This window comes from Pocillopora verrucosa, chromosome 5 (assembly GCF_036669915.1).
Source record: "Pocillopora verrucosa isolate sample1 chromosome 5, ASM3666991v2, whole genome shotgun sequence".
In the NCBI taxonomy this organism is placed as follows: Eukaryota; Metazoa; Cnidaria; class Anthozoa; order Scleractinia; family Pocilloporidae; genus Pocillopora; species Pocillopora verrucosa.
The window spans coordinates 16951196-16970724 of NC_089316.1; the positions used below are offsets into that span (position 1 = coordinate 16951196).

Here is a 19529-nt window from a genome sequence, read left to right on the forward strand (position 1 = left end):
GTTATGAAATCTATTTTTCTGAGAGGCAAAGGAAAAGAATGCTACTTAATATTCTTACTGATATTTTCGGCCCTCAGTTACGTTTTCGTTGCTTTTTTGTTTCGTCTAGAGTTTGCAAACCTAGACTGAGCTTAGTTCCTTCTACGAACTTCTGTTCGTCCAATATCATTTGCTTCTCTTCTCGTAAACAAGCTATCCCTTGATTTGTCTCTAATTTACCTTATACTATCGATATTTTCAATTCCACAACAGACTTTGTCAATGCTTTCAAGTTGCCTCCCGGGTTACCAATCTATTTCCTTAAGTTTGCAGGATTTTTTTAAATGTATTATGTTCTAGGAAGAGACAACAACGACTAAGGTGTTAGGAATAATATTTCCCACATGATTTATACTGACTTGTTTATATGACTGGTACAAAAAGCCTTTATTTTTACTTAGACGCTACTCCAGTTTGCCTCGCCCCTCAAGATGTGGCTTGGTAGCTCAGTTAGCACGGTAGCACCCAATTAACATTTGGGAGGCCTAGGTTCTAGCCCCTTTGAAGGCCAATTTAGTTGCGAATCAATTCCATCTATTCCATCAATTCCAATTACATACCTTTAGGAATGACATTACAACTTTCCCGCACCTCCAAAAAAGTGTACATATAGAAAAATAGGTCGAAAGATCCATTTTTATGATATAAACATGTTCTATATCTTTTTGAAGGGAAGCCTCCAGTCTATCAACGAAGTATTCTTCTAGATGATAAAAACAAAATGCTTTTCTTATGTAACAAAGAATTTTTAAGGTACGTAGGTAACAGACGGAATTTTTTTACTTAGGGTCGCAAGTTTTAAACAACAGTATTAGCATGATTAAATCGATTTCATGTCCCTTTCGAGAATCATCCAGACTCCCACAGTATTTGTCGTATCGGACAGACTCTTGAAATATGTGACATTTTGTCACTTGATGCCGGAGAATGAGAAGCAGCCCCAGGTGATAATGAACCAGAGAAATAATGTCAGAAGATCTTATTTTTATTATTTTGATCTTTTACTTGTCTTACAGAAGGTACCATCCCAGCATAAAAATCTATATATAAATCATGTTATGGTCATTTTGGTAGGAAATCCCGTAAAGCTCCGATGAAACCAAATATGGTTAACGTTATTGTGCATGTATAACCTAATCTAACTGTTGATACTTAATGAGTTTTAGACGCCTTTTCGTAAAGTGAGAGTAAACTGAGCCAAGACGGCAACAAATGCATCTTTTGATCGGAATCAAAATTTCCTTTTTCCTGAATTAACGTGATTAAATCGCCCCTTGTGCCCACACAGGATCAAGGCGGTATGCTTCATCAGGAGATATTTAAAGGACGAAAGTTGGATAGGTAAGCTGACGTTACTAATCCTCCTTCTGTCCTTTGTACAGGCATCTTCTCTCCCTCTTTTTAGTCCCTCTTTATGTCTTCTTTCTTTTTCCTAACCTCATCGCTCCCGTGCCAGGCGGGAGACATCCACCGTCCTCCCCTTCCTTTCTTGATCCTGGGCTTCGACTTCCATTTATGTTCCGCTGACCTCCCCTACTTAGTGTTCAGTTGTTTGTTAGTTTGGCTTATTTGCTTGTTTTTTTGCCTTTTTTAAAATTTTTTTACCTTTCCAATCCCTTTCGACACACGAGAGAGGCCTGTTTGGTTACACTATGGCGTGGTATCATCTAAGGCGGACACATTTTATTTCTTTTTGTTTTGAGCCAGAAAACCCCTCTGTGTCTCTACTCCCAGTGTCTTCATTGATAATGATATTAAGTCAATTCACTCTAGGGAAAAACCGTAGTCTTCTTCTTTGTCAAAAATACAATATTCAAGAAAAGGCATGAGATCGGAATAATGAGTCTATTTTAACTGTTTATAGAGACTCCGTCCTAATTGCGAGCCTGCTCCCCTACCAGATCACCACTATTGAAATTAGTTGCTCTCACCCTTACCAGCTCGCCCTCAGTTCGAGGTGAATTTTTTTTTTCTTTTCAGCCTTGGACAGACGCATTGTCAGCATTCTTGGTTATGATCAGAATGAAGACGTTATCTATGGCGTGGCCAGGAACAGAAGATCATACTTACGATGTAACGTTACCAAGTGTGCTGCTATTCCAAGTGAAGTCTGGTTAAGGTTGAGGGATTTGTCAACCACAATCTTATCCACAGAGATTGCTTTTGTTCCGGAGACAGGCCATGATTTTACTGATACTCAAATTTCTGGATACAAACTGGTTGATAACGACGGCAATAAATGGGGAGGTGTTTGAAGCTCATAATCATTATCTTTGGAGCGTTTTAATGTCTAAGATCTCTTTAAAAAATATATAGTTAATCTAAGTTGCAAATAATGAGAAACACTCTATGCTACAAGGTTTTTCTATCTACCATTCAGGACATATGAAAAAGTTGGAGGAGGGGGAAAAGGGGGTGGCGGGTAGGGAGGTCTCCATTTTCACCATCAGATTGGTGGTTCATTTTGTGCCGCTCTTCGTCTCTTCAGATCTCAATAGGAGGAGTCAGGTGACAATTAAAAGACTTCTAATTTGTCTCTTCCGGTTGGCATTTTTTCAGTTAGAATCTATCAATCTTCCTTAAACTGACGATGGTCCAGCTTTATTCTAATTATCGATTTTCCTTTTCAATCTAATTTTTTTAACTTATAGCTTCAGCAGTGGGTATTCATTTCTTCAAAGGGGAAGAGCAAACATGGAAATTGATGGCCCATTGGCGGGCTAGGGGTAAGAGGTTTTTTAAATTCCATTTCTTTTCATTTTTATAACATGATTTGTCCTGTTTTAAATCGATAAATCAACAATGGAAACAAACAAATTTAGGGTTGGTTTAACGATGAAAAGAAATGACGGAAACGAAGGACAAATGCGCGGAGAAGACAAAATATTGAGAGATGCGTTTGACCACTTAACTACTATCTAGTTTTTGTTTTTTTTCTTTTTGTAGATTCAACTACATTGTTAAAAACAGTGACTGCCTTGCAAAGAATTAAAAAAACTAAAAAGATTAGAAACAACTGATTGATTCCCTGCTTTTCTTGTCAGATCTAAACAAATGTTACAGTGGACCTTGTGATAATGGCGGTTCTTGTGCTGGGAATAAAAATGAATACACTTGCATCTGCCTCAGCGATTGGGCAGGAAAGAACTGTGAAACCAAGTGTGAGTGCCCTCTTGAACATTGTTATCGTGATCAATAATGAGAATGATTTAAATTGCATCTCACTTATACGATATTGATTGATTAGAGGCATCCATCCATCCATACATTCGAGTGGCTGAGCTTTCTTCTGTTTGTTCCTTCGTTCATTAAATATCCTGTCTTGATACCTTTCTTATTTTCTTGCTTGCACGTTTGGTTGATTATATTTTGTTCTTTTCCTAATTAACTCGAATCACTCTCACACACGCCAAACGGTGGCGTATATTTCAAACACAATTTTAAACTTTTTCCACTTCTTGAATTGTTAAAAGTTTAATTAAACGTTATCCCATGCATTTTTTCTTCTGTGTAGTTGTTGTCCCTCAAGTTGAGGTGACGAAGTCCACCTGCAATTCAACCACGAACAAAGTGGAAACGGGAACAATCAACACTCCAAAATATCCCAAGGACTATGGCAGTAATAGTCGTTGTGAATGGCTTATTACCTCATCACATCGGATTAAACTGGTTTTTAATTACTTTTTCGTGGAGAATGGTTGGGATTATTTCCATGTCTACGAGGGAAAATCCACCAGCTCCAAACGGATTGGCAAGCTTACTGGAGGTCATACTAACAAAGTCATCAAAAGTTCTGGAAATTACCTTTATCTAAAGTTCACCTCCGATTCAGTAATCAACAAAAAAGGATTCTTGATAGCTTATGAAGGTAACTCAGTTACATCATTGATACTGTTACTATTATAGCTGTGCTTTTTATTAGTAAACATCTCAATTTCCTCGAAGTCTTTCAAATTGTCTGTTTGTGTGGCTCACTTCTCGTCTTTCCTTTTTTCGGTTTTGTTCAAATTTGTGACAAATTTCTTAACAAGACTCTGCCGTCTTGTCGAGGAAGGGGGAAGATGAAGGCCACTGTCATCGCTCAACCGGGAGACTCTAACAGACACTTGAGATTTGATTTGCCCTAACCTCAATACCCTTAAGGAAAGATTAGAAAGATCAAGAATTTTTCCTTGAGTCCATTTCACCCGATTCATTTTTTAACTTTATACAGTATCTGAAATCTGCCTCTTCACACATCTGCATAACTTTTGCTCGATAAATTCCACTTCCTCCGTGTTCGAAGTCATTCTTATATACAAAGTTTCCATGCTGTCAGTCAGTATGCTAATTTAAATCGGACTTTTAGGCCAATAAAAAGCTTCTTTCGGAATCACCGGAAATCACTCTCGTGCGATATACTTAACTTGTGAATAATCTCCCGAAAATGAGATCATCCAAGACTCAAGACTGCAAGGTTGTCAGTCTCTTCCCCAGCCAATTTCCTCTTGCTCATAATGCACCACAGCAACAACACTTGTTGTTAACAATCAAATCCAATCATCAATTAGAAGCGGAGGTATTTTCTATTTTGGGCTTGGTTCAGAATTTCCTTGCATTTACAAATTCCCGACTAGTAAAGTTCTCATTTCCGGTTAAATTGTTTCCATCAAAGTTCCTTACGGTGGAATGGATTCGGAAGAACAACACTATTTAAAGCTTGAGTCTGAGTATTTAATGCCATCCTTGGTAACAGAAACTGGACGAAAATGAAATCATTATATTAATGTTATGGTTATCAACCCAAAACTAGACAAAACCTATCAAAAATTTTATAGGTACATTTATTAAATAATTATACAAACATACTCCGCCGTGAGGGCTTTGCCAGAAAGTTCGTTCATATTGGAATCATGCTGCAAATGTTCAATTTTTTCCGATTTAAAATGTGTTCCACATAATGATATTGCTAAATCTCTAAAGACAAAGGCTAACCTCCTATCTACTGAGGACTTTCTATTATGTAGCCCTTTGGTATTACGAGTCGGTGCAACTCATGCCATCAAGGAATGATAGAGGAACACTCTACGCTGGCATCCCCAGAGTGATCACAATTGTAATCGTTATGGCTGCACTCGTAGATATGAGATTCATTCCCTGTGCATTCCAAACTATGAATCCATATCTGACCTGATCCTTGACCGTGTGTGGCGCTGCTAAAGGCTTTAATGGCTGAAGGGAAACCAAGCTGTCTGCAGATCACGTGAGCGTCGTTAATGTCCCAGCCGTCTTCACAGATTGTTCCCCATTGGCCGTCAGCGAAAACTTCCACACTCCCAGTTAATGACGTGTTACCAATAAGGCGGATCTCGTTTACAACTGAATCACAGCGAAAAAAAACTTAGGAAGAGTTTCAAACTGAAGGGTGTAATCGTTCTTGTCAAATCGATTGGATATTCTTTGAATGACAACGCCCAAGAACATATATGAACATATATGTACTAGTTTAACTATAGTCCCCTTTTAGCATTTAAGCGGTCCTTGATACGAAGAGAGCAGATTTAGATAGGTCATGTTAGCTGGACTGCTGAACTGAATTGCATATCTAGGCTTCGTAAACATTCTAAAGCATAAACTACGACCGACGGAAAAATATAAAGTGGCATTTTTTTTTGGCGTTAAAAATTACGCTTACCACGGTAACTTGCCCTAAACCCTGGTTTCCTGACGCTGAAGTCACTTGTAAAAGTGATGAAGAGTTGTTTTGATGAACTTGTAACGACTGGAGGTAGAGAGGTTCCATGATATCGCCCAATCAATGGAGATGATGTAGATCTGCCATCGTACACGTTTACGAAGTCGTACTGCCACTCAGTGTCGAATTTGAAGAATGTAAGCATAATGTTGTTGTCCGAAAGGAGACTCCAGCTGCAATTCATATGGTTAGAGTAGCGCTGAGCTTTGTTTGAATACAGTATGCCACTCGAGCCGGAAAGAACAGTCGAAGAGTTGGCGCATGAACTTGAAACGGTCACAAATGACTGGACTCGAACTGTTAGGGAATATAGATAACGCATTGATAATGACTGCCGAGACAGAAAACCAAATTTATTGAGAGGAGATAAATAAATGTTTTGCTGATAAATTACTGATGAGTTTTCAACCACTCCAAAATTTTTCTGCGCCCTTTCTCTCCAAATTTTCCAGATCAAGCAATTACTGCACCGAGAACATCAGCAGTTCTTTAATTTGGGATTCTAATTCTGACCAGGCCAAGGTCAGGTTTCTATCAAAAATTGTGTATCGTTGCTACCTTGTTCATTCAAAATAATTTCCATGGAAAACTTGTTCAAAAGAACGACTATTTAATTTGGAATCAACCAAACAAAAGAATTATCGAGTAGTTTAAGTAAGTCTATAGGAGCGCACTTTTAGTTTGTTACAATGATCCTGACTCTCTTTGTTGTTCAACAATTTCGGTCCAACAGGTTAATATTTCACCTCAAATTGACCTGATGAATGTCGATTGAAAACATTGTCTGAGACCTTTTATCCTCATGTTCTTGATAAGAAGTCGTGTACATGGAATTGCCGAATCGGGACTAGAGCTGAGTTCAAACATTTTCCGCTGATAAGGAGGTATGTACGCGGTTTTTGTTTCTTCATCGACTTTTCCAGAGCTCTATATTAAGCACTCAGCTTGATCTTTGAAGCTTTTTTTAAAATGTTTAAGGCAGCGTGGCGTTATTGTTCCATAATGACTGTTCTATCTAATTGGTAGCATTTGAATAAAAGATGTTACATGTCTGCGAATACGAAATTTATGAATTTATTTTCGTGAGATATCTACAGGAGGCGAAAATTTCGTGTCCAAAGTCGACACAAGACCATCCGTTTATTTTTGAGGTTTTTAAATCAGGCATTTCTCAACCAAGATAAATCAGCTGCACGTAAAACTCAGATCACAAAATACCAAATCAACATCGAACATTAAAAAACATGTAAATAGCTCGTTCACAACATGTGGTGAAGATGTGTTTTAAACGGTGCAGCCGGGTTCTTTTTAGCCTTAAATATCTTTACAATGATTTTTTTTCGCTCTTAGTTTTGAAACATTTTGAAAAAGCAATCTGAGGTGAATATTTCCGGCTTTTGAAAATTCTCGAAAGATGTGGAAATTTGCAGAGAATATGTCAGTGCAATAAGCATTTATCCCCTGGATTAGAACCTGCACGTCTTACCTTCGGTCTCCATGTGACAATAAGCCAACACAGGTATCTCGAGTATGCTGAAATCCAACCAGTATTTGCCGCTGACTGCTGTTCCTTCTTCACTCTTATTAATTTCCCTACATGATTTTGCGGGCAGATCAGGTATGGAACCGAGAGAGACTGGTATTAAAAAAAAATCACTTTTAAAGCAAATAACACTGGAAAAGTAAATAAATCAAATGAAAATCTGTAGAGAATGAGAATAAATGGATAGCTCCAAAGTGGGACGAAAGCACCTAGTCTACTCACCTCTATTCTTGTCTCGCCTGAAATAGTACCTCTCAGAATTTGGTATAAAATCCTCAGGTCTGGCCTCTTTTGTGCGGTTGCTTAATTCACACATATCTTGGGTAAAGACGTAGTTAAAGCTTTGACATCTGACGTCGCGATAACAATCCCGCAAACACACATCACCGAAAACAGCTCCGGTAATCTTCTTGAAAATGTGTTTTTCTAACATCATCCCGAGGATGGACGCTCCTCTCTCTTCATTCAACTCCCCGATGGATAGTTGAAGGAAGAACTCAATCAAACCAAGAAAAATTAAGATGCGATAGAACTTCTCGAAATTCATGTCGGTTCGCTCCTCCAACCTACAGTATATGCCACGGAGACCAATCTCCAGATGTTAGGTATAAGTTTTGAGACACGAAATATCACGCAGCGCATGAAATTTTAAACAGGTAATGATATGATGGTCCCCAGGGAAGCCTCGCTGCTGAAAAAATTAAAAAGGAGCTTGCGAGCTTCTGCCGATGAACGGCGTGATGCATCATGCTATAGATAAAAAAAACCGGAAAATAATTTCGAACTTTTTGAGCAACTAAATGCTTCACCAGAAACCATTAAATTAGTCAGATATGCTCCTGAAGGAATAATAACAAAACGGTTACCCCCTGATACAGATTCTCCTCTCTCTTGATATAAAGATTACGAGCTGCATCATGCATGATTATAAACAGGTGACTTTTTAATAACCGAAATGTGAAAAATTTCTGACGATAATTTCATTTTGAAAGGTAGGGACATAAAGGCCTTAGTACCTAGAACTTTATCAACAATATTGATTATGTTTTTCTAGTGTTCAATCCGAGGTGCGGTAATCGTTAAATTTAACTCTTGTTTGACTTTGGATAAATTCCTCATGAGGCCTGGTTACATGTTGGTAGCAGTAATTAACTGACGCCAGACCTACTATAAAGAAGAAGAAAAATTTGCCGCCATTCCAGCTCGATAATCATTTATTTTTATTGACTTATTTGATTTTTTTATCCGGCCTATCGCTATGTTTTTCGAATAGTGCCTCTTCTTAAACCAAAGGAATGCTATGTTACAACCTACTCGAAAATGGTCGAAAATGTAGACTTAAGCTTCCTTTGACATAAGACCAAACAACATAAATTTATTTACATAAATTGCAATCATTCTTTGTCTCGTCAAATTGCTTTTACAGAAAGTTTGTGTCGGTGAAAACGTGAGTACAAAAGAAGTCTTTGCAAAGTATTATTACGATCATGATTGTTTTACAGTTTCTCGTGGAAATGAATTAAATGTAGCAAGAACTGTTGTCAAAGGTATAAAAAAGAAAAGGAAACGAAAATGGGAAAAAGACAAAAAAAAATTTAGTTTTATTGTATAAATCGTCGTAGCATGATGCCACGTTTTAAAACTTCCCCGCAAACTTTTCAATTGACCGAGGAATATTGTTTGAAAATGTATGCGTGCTTTCTATCGGGAATAGATTAACTTTAGATGGAAAGAAAGGTTTCATCAGTCTTCGTTTCAATACCACGATAGATGGTCTAAGATTAAAACAATAACCGAAGTTATTGCCGCGCAATAGGGGTATATTGCTTGCTGTTAATGTACCGTTTGAGAACCTGGAATCAAGAATCATTCATCAAGATGATTTGATCGAAATTTTCCAGTGGGCGCGTGGATGTGAAAAATTGACGCAGTCTAATGTTTCACTAACAAAATGCATGCATTGGAAGGAAAAATATCGCGCCTTCTTAGCTCAAAAGCTTCTCATTAACGCCATTACGCAATCATGGACTATGGGCGTTTTGAAGATACTGTAAACAATGACATAATCGTTCCTGAGTTTATAGATAGCTATACCTTAGGAGCGATTAACTCAGGAATAAGGTAGATATAAAACAGACACTACATCATTTCTCGTGTTCCTTATTGACTAAAACAAACACCGGGTAAAATAAGTCTACTAAACGGGTTGATTGAAAATAAGACCAAGTATAAAAATGAGGAAAACAAACCAAAAAGAAAAATACTTCATTGCAGTGTAAGAAGAATGAAAAGATGGACTGCATACCTTTGTAATACAACATCATGTTTTAAACGTCTAAATCACAAATTGGCTAAATTTCAAAAGAATAAAGGGGTAAGTTTCTAAAGAAACTGTGGTGCTGCGTCGGTGGGAGAGTATAGCAGGTAATTTAGTGTTAACAACTGGGTTGAAAACGTAAATTAGCCACCGTAAAGGGTAAAAAAGCTGACGTTTCGAGCGTTAGCCCTTCGTCGCTCTGACGAAGGGCTAACGCTCGAAACGTCAGCTTTTTTACCCTTTACGGTGGCTAATTTACGTTTTCAACCCAGTTGTTAACACTAAATTACCTGCTAAATTTCAAAAGGAATCCTCGATTCATCACTGCGTCAGTCTATCAGTGATATAATTATTTTTCCTCGCTAACTGATTTATTAGTGGACAATCTCAGAGTGATTTTGGAGAATTCAGCATGTAAGATAGATTTACTATAGACTGATAAAAGTTAGAGGCCTACCATCATCTTAACTACTCGTAATAAGATTCACTGAAATAATTGTGGTACAACATGACAAAGCATTCTAAGCCAAACTCCTAATTGAAAAAAATATTTTCATAATTGATGAACACTGCTACATATCAGCACACGAACGCCATGTTGGATTCACAACAACACGCGTCATGCCCTACACAACAAACGCCTTCTTACATCCGGGTATATAAAGATCCGTTTTGGAAATTGCCTAGTTTTTCTCTGGATAAGTGGTTGAATGTTTTCTAAATTTCTCCAATTTAATGGGAATAATTTGTTAACCAAAATTATGCAATAAAAATAATGGTCATCGTGCTCGTTTCAGAGTGAAAGACCATCGCACCTCTTTACCTGGTCCATTGATTGAAAAGCAACACCGCGTTCTCGGAATGCACGCGCGCTCATTCGTCCGATTACGTTATTTTTATGTGTATCCTGCACTGCACATAATGCAGTGCAACACTGCTTCTGTAATTATGGGTGTTTCTGCGCACTTGTAAAGACGTGCTTTCCTGATAAGTGTCTGCATCATTCACTCGATTTTCCGTGAGAATTTAGTGTGCATAACAACCTTAAAATTAACTGTACGCCAGAATACAAGGAATGATAGAGCTCCCTATCAGTAAATAAAGTATATTCTTTTTCCGGTGTTTTGAAGAATTTAGTTATTTATGATCCCTGTCGGGGTATAGTTTTTTTATGTATGTGGGTATGATTCAATGTTAAAATCATAGGTTGTTCGAGTTTTAGCCGATAGACGAAGTTTCCTAATTTTTACTCTTTTAATTTAACTGTTGGTGTAATTTTTTATATTACATGCGTAGCCATTGTAAATGACTTCGGCTTGGAATTACATTAATCGATTAGTGTCTTTTCATCTTTCGTTATTCCCATATTTCGAAAGAACATTTTGCCGAATATTTTGGATAGCCATTCAGCTCCAAACTAATTCGCTTTTTGACAACGGTTTTGAAGTATGTCTCGGTTACATGACGCTATTTTTGCCGTTTTACTTTTTGATTGGGCGAATCATGTAAACCTGTTTTCATCGCCCTTTCGCCCCTTTAAGAACGTCTTCAGCTGGACTATTTTGTGAATAACAACAAATACCGGCAACAGTTGGAATAACGGTCGATCGGAAGGTTCAAACCAAAGTTCCTTAAAGGAGAGAGGATTTAATGAGGTAGAAAAATTATCATGAAGCTTCCACTCGGCGTGGCATGCTCATTTTTTCCAATACCTTCATCATCTTACTTAAGTGTAAGGCAGCTCGCATGAAATTAAATGTACACCATCACCTTCAATATGCGAGAGAACAAGTGCTGTCTTACCTTTGGAAAATTTTTTCCCTCCCTGAAATGCTTACATCTCTTAGATGAACATCTCTTAAATGAATGCTTTTAAAATTTCGCGGCAGTCTCAGACTGCGCTAATAAGGTTGAAAATTCGTAGAGGGAGACGCACCAACAGATGAAGTTTGTCATATAGGTTTATATCCACCCAAGGACGTTTATTAGCTCATCCTTAGGACGTACCTCCTGAGGTTCTTTTTTCACTGTAATTTATATATCTGTTATGTCCTAGAATGATCATCATATTACCACAGGTTGTTACTGTTTTGATTGACGTCGATCTTTTTAATTCAAATACACTATAACATTTAATTCGGTGTTCGATGAGAAGAGATTTTTAAACCTTTTTCAAAGCGGCTTTGCATACTCTCTAAGAGCCTTTCAATCTTTTTTATACATGTCTACAGATCAATTCTAATATTGTTTAGCAATGTGCAGATTAGCAGGTGTTAAACTTGAAAAAAGCACCAGGAAATGAGTTAAACCCCGTAATGGCGATTATGTGTCTGAAATTGAAACTTTAACATTTGATGGAAGAGCAAAATACACCTTTTGTTGTTCATTTACGCAAAATGTACATTCATTTAAGTCAACAGTTGAAACTATACGGTAAATATACCTTCATTAGCACTTCCATGAACTTCATTCACACTCCCCATTTTTTTTTTAAATTCAATTGATCAATGAATTATTGAGGAACTTTCTAGACTTGCGTCTTCGGAGTGATCACAATCTTCATTTCCCATTTCAAAAAAAATATTGTAATAACCTCCGTTAATTGGTACGCCTCAACAATAATAGTTGAATTTACGGAGAAGTGCCAAGAATATTTTTGAGTAAATAGGACTCTTTAGAAGGTATTTCCATAGCTATTTATGGAAAGCGCTAAGACTATAAGTTCATGAATTTTGGAAAACTCGGCTTCCCTGTCCTTCCATTAGTTACTTTCGAGGGTGAGTGAATTAAGCAGGTGATTGCCATAACGTTAACCCGATCAAGGGATTGTGGAGGAGCATTCTACACTGGCGTCTTCGCTGTGTCCACAATCATGATTTCCCCATCCATCATGGTTGCACTCGTCGATGCGTAACTCATATCCTGAGCAGTCCAGACTATCAATCCATATCTGACCAGACCCTTGACCATGCTTGGCGCCATGAAAGGCTTGAGTGGCTGAAGGAAAGCCAAGCTGTCTGCAAATCACATGAGCGTCGTTGATGTCCCAGCCGTCTTCACAGATTGTTCCCCATTGGCCGCCATGGTAAACTTCTACCCTCCCAGTTAGTGTCGTGTTTCCTCCAACAAGGCGAATTGTGTTATAAGCTGTATGAAAAAAATTCAAAACGGCTTTTGCCGTTATTCCTTCCACTATTATAAGTCAGATTATCTTAAGGAACATTGATTTCACAGTTGCACCATGATGAACAACTATTTACTGAAGTGGAGGTGGCTAGTGGTGAATATTTCATTGTGATGAATAGTTGGCTTTCTAAATACCAAAACAGTACGATTATATGGCACAAAATGATGATTTTAACTCACTTAAAACGATTACAAAGTATTCGGGCGCAAATCCCGAAAACTGTTCAGAGTTTGAGTAGCCATAAGAATTCACCTTAAACTCTATCCACTGGTTCAGTATATAAGAATATATCACTGTCATGGTTCGCTGTTCACTTTTTCATTCATACCTCAGTTATTTCATTCGTGTTCTTCCTTTGCCGCATGGCTAAGTCACTCATTACTTGTTGTAAGAATTTATGTCTCTACCCATTCTTTCTCTGCTCGCTGTTTCTAGAGCGCATGCCTGCACCAATTTTTCTGTGGTTAAATTTGGTTTTCTCTCTTGAACTATAGTCATATATTTACATCGACGTTTTTGTTAAAGTAACTACCTTGGTTGTTTATTCCTGAGTTTTATTGAAGGAGGTGCAGCCCCAGTTATTCGGCATTAGAACCTTTGATTTTGCAAAACCTTAAAATGTTTATATCTCTGATGTGATCTGCTTATGGTTTAAAAGCCACCTAGTTATCAGGCTAACCAAGTCGAGTGGAAATGTAGGATTGAAGGACAGTTAACATCTGTTCGTCAAATCGGAGGTGGCTTGTTATGGAAGTTTGCCAAGCCTCGAAGCGGCAAGTTAAATACCCACTTACCGACATTGAGATGAAAAGTTGTTTTAATATATAATAAAACATTGAGATAATATAACAAAAAAGGTGATTTTAATTCATTTCTTCCTGCAACGATTACAATTTTTTCGGGCGCGAATCCCGCTCGAGTTGTTCGGAGGTGAATAGAAGGGGATATTTGGAGTCTGAGTAGCCAATCAGAGCGCGCCTTCAAAGCTATCCACCGTTTTAGTATATGCTAATTATTCTGAATCATTCTTTCATTTTACTTACTTTTGCAGTAATTACAAGAGTACACGAATTCTGAAAAGTTTTGCAAAGATGTCTTACCATGGTAACTTGCCGCAAACCCAGTACTTGGAACTTTATTGTCACTGCTAAAGGTAACATAAAGCTGATTGGATGAGCTTGTGATGACCGCTGGCAAGGAGTTTCCGTGGTATTTGCCTATTAAAGAGGACATCATAGATCCGCCATCGTACACGTAAATATAGTCGTGATTTTCTTCAGTATCGAATCTGAAAAATACTAGTTCCACATTAGTACTAGAAAATATACTCCAACTGCAGTTCACATCATGAGCGTAGGCACCATCTCTGTTTGAAAATATTATTCCACTTGAACTTGATCGAACTGTCAACTTGTCCGCACAGGAACTGGAAACAGTCGCAAATGGCTGACCAGATACTGAAAGAGACGATAAAATAACGTTAAGAAATGAAAACAATAGAAATAAATACCACATTATCAAAAAATGTTGAACCAAAAGAACAGAATGCGAAAACGATTTTTTAGAATTCCTTTTTAGCCGTTTACGAGAACAATATCAAGAAAGCGACATGTTGAAAACAACGTAGTACGCTCGACTTTGCATACATTAGTTGTAGACGACTCCTGATCAGCCGCTCTTGTAATACCATTACAATAAATGCAAGGAGATGGAAATTATAGAGACAAGGATGGAGGAGGGTGTAAGAAATAATAGTATGGTAAATGATGGATTGTTTATCCGTATTATCTCAGTTAGTGCAAGAACTTATTTGGTTCGGATGAGTGCCGTAAGGCCGAGTTCAAGATGAAAACATAAAGCATGGTCCTGAATTTCGGACGTTCCGAACAGCCTCAACAAATTTTGGAAAGCTGATTCCCGGCCAAGAGCTACCTTTTATCGAAACGAGTTGATACTTACTATGATAGTGCGCTAGGAACCCTGGTTTTATAACTGAACCGTCAGTTGTGAAAGTAATAAAGAGCTCATGAGAAGAGCTTGTAATGTTTCTAGGCAAAGAGTCTCCATCATACTCGCCAATCAGTGTGGAGGAAGATGTTGGGCCATCGTACACCTTGACAAAGTCATAACCAGACTCAGTTTGGAATCTTATGAATGCAAGTTCCAGTTTTGCATTTGAAGAAATAGTCCAGTTGCAATTCATGTGGTCCAAGTAAGTTCCATTATAATTTGAGTATATTAGACCCGCTGTTCTTGTTTCTATGGTCAAAAGGCTTGCGCAAGAACTTGTAACTGTCACAAACGACTGTCCAGATACTAGGAAAAACACCATGAAATAATTAAATGATTGGACGACTCAATCAATCGATCGGTCGGTCAAACAAAAGTCTGATCACATAGCCGATGAATCAAAGAGTCGATCAATTATACCCTCAGACCATACAGCAAACAATCATTCAGTCCATCAATCAATGCTTTCTAATTCAACCACAATAAATAGTTTGAATCCGGGGTAACATGTGGCAATGTAGTCAAATCGTCCGGGTGAGTGTACTCCTGTGAAGGACAGCTGTCGGTTATGGCGACTAACGTCATGGGTCACTGGTTTTGCCGTCTGCCTTTGTATTGTTACCGGAGTAATCGGGGTTTTCCCGCAAAACCTTGATTCAAGCTTTTAAACTTTCTGTTACTGCATCAAAACCTTTGGCAGCCGACTGATATCATCAAGGGCATTACATTTGGATTGATAATAATACACTGCCTGACGAAGCGACACAACAACGAAGTTCAGATACTTCAATGTTATCATACTCATTGTCACTTCAATTTTACGGGGGAGATTTAAGCTCATTCATGATTCCCCTTACTCAACCATGGTCACTTACAATATACACATATATATGTATGTATGCATGTATGTATGGGTGTATGCATGTATGTATGTATGTATAAGTCATTTGCTAAAAACGTATCATATCTATTTCTCATAGCTTAGTGATCAAAAAATGAAAACTGGGAAATGAGGAGAAAAATAGAAAAAATCTACTTTAAAATCATAACACACTTACTTATCTAGAGCCCAAACCTCTGCGTTCACCATGCAACCACCAAGTCTACCTTAAAAAACCTTACCGGTGCAAGATTTCCTGTCACCAGAGAATCCAGGCATACACTGACAACGAAATGAGCCTTCAGTATTCTGACAATTGGCATTTGGATCACAGACCGGGATGGAAGAGCTGCATTCGTCGACATCTGCAAAGAAATCAAGTAGTCAGTAGTGGAGCTCCGATTGATGATTTCTACTGCTTATAAATCTAAAAGGGAACACGCCTGAAAACTTTGACACCAAATAATCTTTGCAGATAAGATTAAAAGGGAGAAGGGACATGAGACCTGTTAAATATCGGTGCTGATATTTTTCAACGCTAGGCCGTCCTTTGTTATATCGAAACACATTTCGTGGAAGGATGTCCAAATTTGTTGGAACAGCACAATTCAAACTCCACACCTCAGTGCACAAAGGCCTTGACGGCAATACGGCAGAAGTATTGATGACAAACGAGGCAAATGCTGTACGACAAGCAATTGATTATGTAAATATTTTTAACTTAATCACGTTTCACTTTTAAAACCGAAATGATTTAAGGGCCAGTAATGATTGTCTACGTCTAGGGAGGATACAGGAAAAAAATCCTAAACATCAATTTTCATGGTGAATTGAGGTACCTTCTGTTTTCATGTCGCAGTAAGCGAATACAATCTTTTCAGGTATGATGGAGGAAATCCAGTATCTCGCACTGACCGCTTGCCCTCCTTCACTTGTCTTAATCTCTTTACACGTTTCAGCCGGAAGTTCTGGAACGGACCCGAGAGGCACTGAAAAACAACGGATTGTTTCTTGTTTACTTATATCACTTATCACTCCATACATTCTTAACTCTTCATTTCCTCTTTTTACTTTTAGCATTAAGGTCTCACCTCTCTTCATGTCTTTTTTAAAATAGTATCGTTCAGAGTTTGGTACAAAATCCTCTGGTCTGGCTTCCTTAGTACGGTTGCTCAACTCGCAAATGTCTTCGGTAAAGACGTAGTTAAAACTCTGGCATCTGATGTCTTGGTAACATTCCCGTAAACACACATCACCGAGAGCCGCTTTTGTGACCTTTTTGAAGATATGTCCTTGGAGCGTCATACCCAAGATCGACACTTCTCCTTTGGCTTTGCCATCTTGAGAACTTGCATCTAAGAATTTTGAACTTACAACTATCAACAGTAGCAGGGTAAGGGCCATCTTGCTCCACTCAGCAGCTTGATGACAATTGCTGGCGATAAAAGTATCAGAAGATTCGGCTGATGGAAAATTTTGCCAGGTCGCTGACACTTAGTGGGAGTAGGAAACAAGATTATTTAATGATTTATTTATTGTTTGCGAAGAACATATTTAGGGAGCGCCAACAGTTTTTTACAGCCAAATAAAACAATCTTCTGCCAAGTTAAGATTAATAAACGACCTTCAGGAAACCGCAACGGTGACACCAGGGAGAACGTGGCCAAACAAAAGATCTACTTCGCAGAACAATATCTCAGCACGTACGTTTTTAGCTTTGTACATTTCTCATTCCTTTGAAATACAACAGAGTGAAAAGACGTTGCGTGATCTGAGAACCAAAACACCGAGGGTAAATTAATTTAATTTCCATTTAAAAGTGAACGATGCTCCCATACAGTATGCCGAATTTGAGATTTGCGACCTTGAGAGACAGTTGACGAATCCAGCCATTCGCTAAAAATTAATTCTACGATCAAACCACGTCTTTCTCAGCGTTGCAGTTCTCACAACGTAAGGTCCCTCTAAACGATACTAACCCTTCCTGAAGGGCACTTGAAGAAGAAAACAAAAAATTTCCAAAAAAAACAAAAAAAAAAGAATTGTCGTTCTCAATATCCAGGGAATTTTCGAGAGCAACCTTGTCGACATAAGTGTATCAATATACATATACAGTCACCCAGAGCCTAACCCTTTTTCAAAACATTAAACATAACTAAGATAAATTAAATAGAGTGTGATTAAAATTTGACAAACATTTAAAGCTACCGCTTTAAATAACAAGAATTTACATTCCGTTTAAGCCAAAAGGTTTTACTTAAAACTACTAGCAAAAACAGCCTTACCAGTAACAAATGTCTTCTCCCCAGAAGAACTGCTTATTTCTTTTGCTATGCGCCTTTTCTGGTTATCAGATATGAAATAGGTCTTGAGTATCGACCAGCTGGTCTTTAAAACCTGATATAAAAGGTGTATTTCAAACGGGTTTGGGTAAACAAGCGTCGCTTAATTAAGCTAATTGCGCTGTTTTTGACGTTGTTCCTTAGGCAAACACCAAATCCAACAAATTATATAATTTTTTTTGGTTGAATAAAGTTGGATAAGAACATCAAAACTTCTTAATTTATTGGCATAAGTGCGAAGAAATTTAAAATAGTTTACGTATAATAGTAAGAAGCAGGTAAGAATGCTCTGGTTCTTTCCTCATGTGGATGAAACTGAAGCAAATACTAGTTTATCTAATTCATTATGCCAATTATTCAAATTAAATGAACTTGTCTGCTTAATTTGACGGTCATTGTGGCTGCCATGGGCGCTTTTCAGCAATAAACGCGACTTAATGATATATTCTATTGGCTGTGGTCCAACTTCGGTGAGAGTTCTTCCTTTTGTGTTTCGCTGTGCTTAGCATACATTTGAACATCTCATATTGCATTTGTTTTGTGTAAGTTAAGAGATGTTGGACACCACAAACTACCACTTTAACGTCGATCATAATTTTTCTTTCGGCTCTCTTGCGAGGAAAACGCTTCATCAACATTTGGAAACCTGTCTGTCAAAACTTCACGTCAAAAAGCAATCTATTTTTGTTTTCATCACACTTAAACACCACCCGTAAAGAGAAGATAAAAGAAGTCAACGTATCTTTCCTGCAGGTTCATTACCTGTCAAACGGTAAAATAAGAACTACAGGAAGAGGGAAAATTGTCCTTAGATATAAGAAAATTATACATTAGGGTTTTTATTATGAGCTTTCTATGCAAGAATTATGTACGTTTCAGTGGAAGAAGTGAAAATAAATTAAATAGGCAATAACGAGGAAAGTCAAAATTAGGTTAATTAATGTTCAGCTTTGTCTCATTTTGTCATCCTCGGAGGATAATATATTCTAGGTTAAATATCATCTGGAACATTAGATGGCATGAGAGATGATTGTTTTATTTCTTGAGTAAGCTTTCTTGAGCCATTAGCGCACTTAGGTGACCTACAACTCTGTTTTTATTTTTCAATATACTTCACATGCATTAATTTTTCCCATTTATCAACACCCACTGACTGAAACAGAGGAAGTGTTGATGTTCACTTTAAGTCTCACCTTCTTTAAAAAAATTTCTTCTATTTTTCGCTTTCGCGAGAAAACGCTTAATCAATATTGTTTGACTGAACATTCATTTTATCATAATCAATTGCTAAATTTAACGCGCGCCCAGTTTATGTTTACTGTTCCCCGCGCGCTTTAATAACCTGCATTATATATTATATATTTTTGTATGCTTCGATAGTATTGTAATTTTTACAGTAGTATCGCCTTATTAACACAGGGCTAATTGGGCTTCTCGTGCATCACTGCATCAAGGTGTCTGCCAAGAAAACGCTATG

At 37.7% G+C, this 19529-nt stretch overlaps 3 protein-coding genes across 4 annotated transcripts; 1 reads left to right on the forward strand and 2 right to left on the reverse strand.

The window, feature by feature from the left end:
• Positions 1-470: 470 nt before the first annotated feature.
• On the forward strand, positions 471-14021 carry LOC131787594 (tolloid-like protein 1). Its single transcript, XM_066167217.1, has 6 exons — positions 471-480; positions 2020-2286; positions 2691-2765; positions 3084-3200; positions 3554-3907; positions 13872-14021. The coding sequence occupies exons 1-6, from the start codon at positions 471-473 to the stop codon at positions 13895-13897; spliced, it is 849 nt and encodes a 282-aa protein (XP_066023314.1). The 3' UTR covers positions 13898-14021.
• LOC131787619 (deleted in malignant brain tumors 1 protein-like) lies at positions 4896-8038 on the reverse strand. The gene is made up of 4 exons (XM_059104701.2): positions 7539-8038; positions 7260-7409; positions 5714-6070; positions 4896-5397 (listed from the first exon to the last, which is right to left on the reverse strand). The coding sequence occupies exons 1-4, from the start codon at positions 7861-7863 to the stop codon at positions 5081-5083; spliced, it is 1149 nt and encodes a 382-aa protein (XP_058960684.2). The 5' UTR covers positions 7864-8038; the 3' UTR covers positions 4896-5080.
• On the reverse strand, positions 11662-18103 carry LOC131787621 (deleted in malignant brain tumors 1 protein-like). Of its 2 annotated transcripts, none has more exons than XM_059104703.2 (7): positions 17996-18103; positions 16802-17203; positions 16550-16699; positions 15953-16075; positions 14780-15136; positions 13921-14277; positions 11662-12780 (listed from the first exon to the last, which is right to left on the reverse strand). In XM_059104703.2, the coding sequence occupies exons 2-7, from the start codon at positions 17112-17114 to the stop codon at positions 12452-12454; spliced, it is 1629 nt and encodes a 542-aa protein (XP_058960686.2). In that variant the 5' UTR covers positions 17115-17203; positions 17996-18103; the 3' UTR covers positions 11662-12451. The 2 variants fall into 2 exon arrangements, with proteins under 2 accessions (XP_058960686.2, XP_066023282.1); XM_066167185.1 differs by having other exon boundaries at positions 16802-17145; positions 17996-18091.
• Positions 18104-19529: the final 1426 nt, after the last annotated feature.

Excerpts from the sequence above, each read along its gene's own strand:
- LOC131787619 (XM_059104701.2), bottom strand. The coding sequence starts at position 7,863 with ATGAATTTCGAGAAGTTCTATCGCATCTTAATTTTTCTTGGTTTGATT. Across the intron at positions 7,410-7,538 it reads CAGGCGAGACAAGAATAGAG|TCTCTCTCGGTTCCATACCT; the intron begins GTGAGTAGACTA and ends TTTTAATACCAG. Across the intron at positions 6,071-7,259 it reads TTGTCACATGGAGACCGAAG|TTCGAGTCCAGTCATTTGTG; the intron begins GTAAGACGTGCA and ends ATTCCCTAACAG.
- LOC131787594 (XM_066167217.1), top strand. Across the intron at positions 2,766-3,083 it reads GGCCCATTGGCGGGCTAGGG|ATCTAAACAAATGTTACAGT; the intron begins GTAAGAGGTTTT and ends TTTTCTTGTCAG. Across the intron at positions 3,908-13,871 it reads ATTCTTGATAGCTTATGAAG|TAATTACAAGAGTACACGAA; the intron begins GTAACTCAGTTA and ends TTACTTTTGCAG.
- LOC131787621 (XM_059104703.2), bottom strand. The coding sequence starts at position 17,114 with ATGGCCCTTACCCTGCTACTGTTGATAGTTGTAAGTTCAAAATTCTTA. Across the intron at positions 16,076-16,549 it reads CTGCGACATGAAAACAGAAG|ATGTCGACGAATGCAGCTCT; the intron begins GTACCTCAATTC and ends ATTTCTTTGCAG. Across the intron at positions 12,781-13,920 it reads GTTTGCGGCAAGTTACCATG|CTTATAACACAATTCGCCTT; the intron begins GTAAGACATCTT and ends TTTTTCATACAG.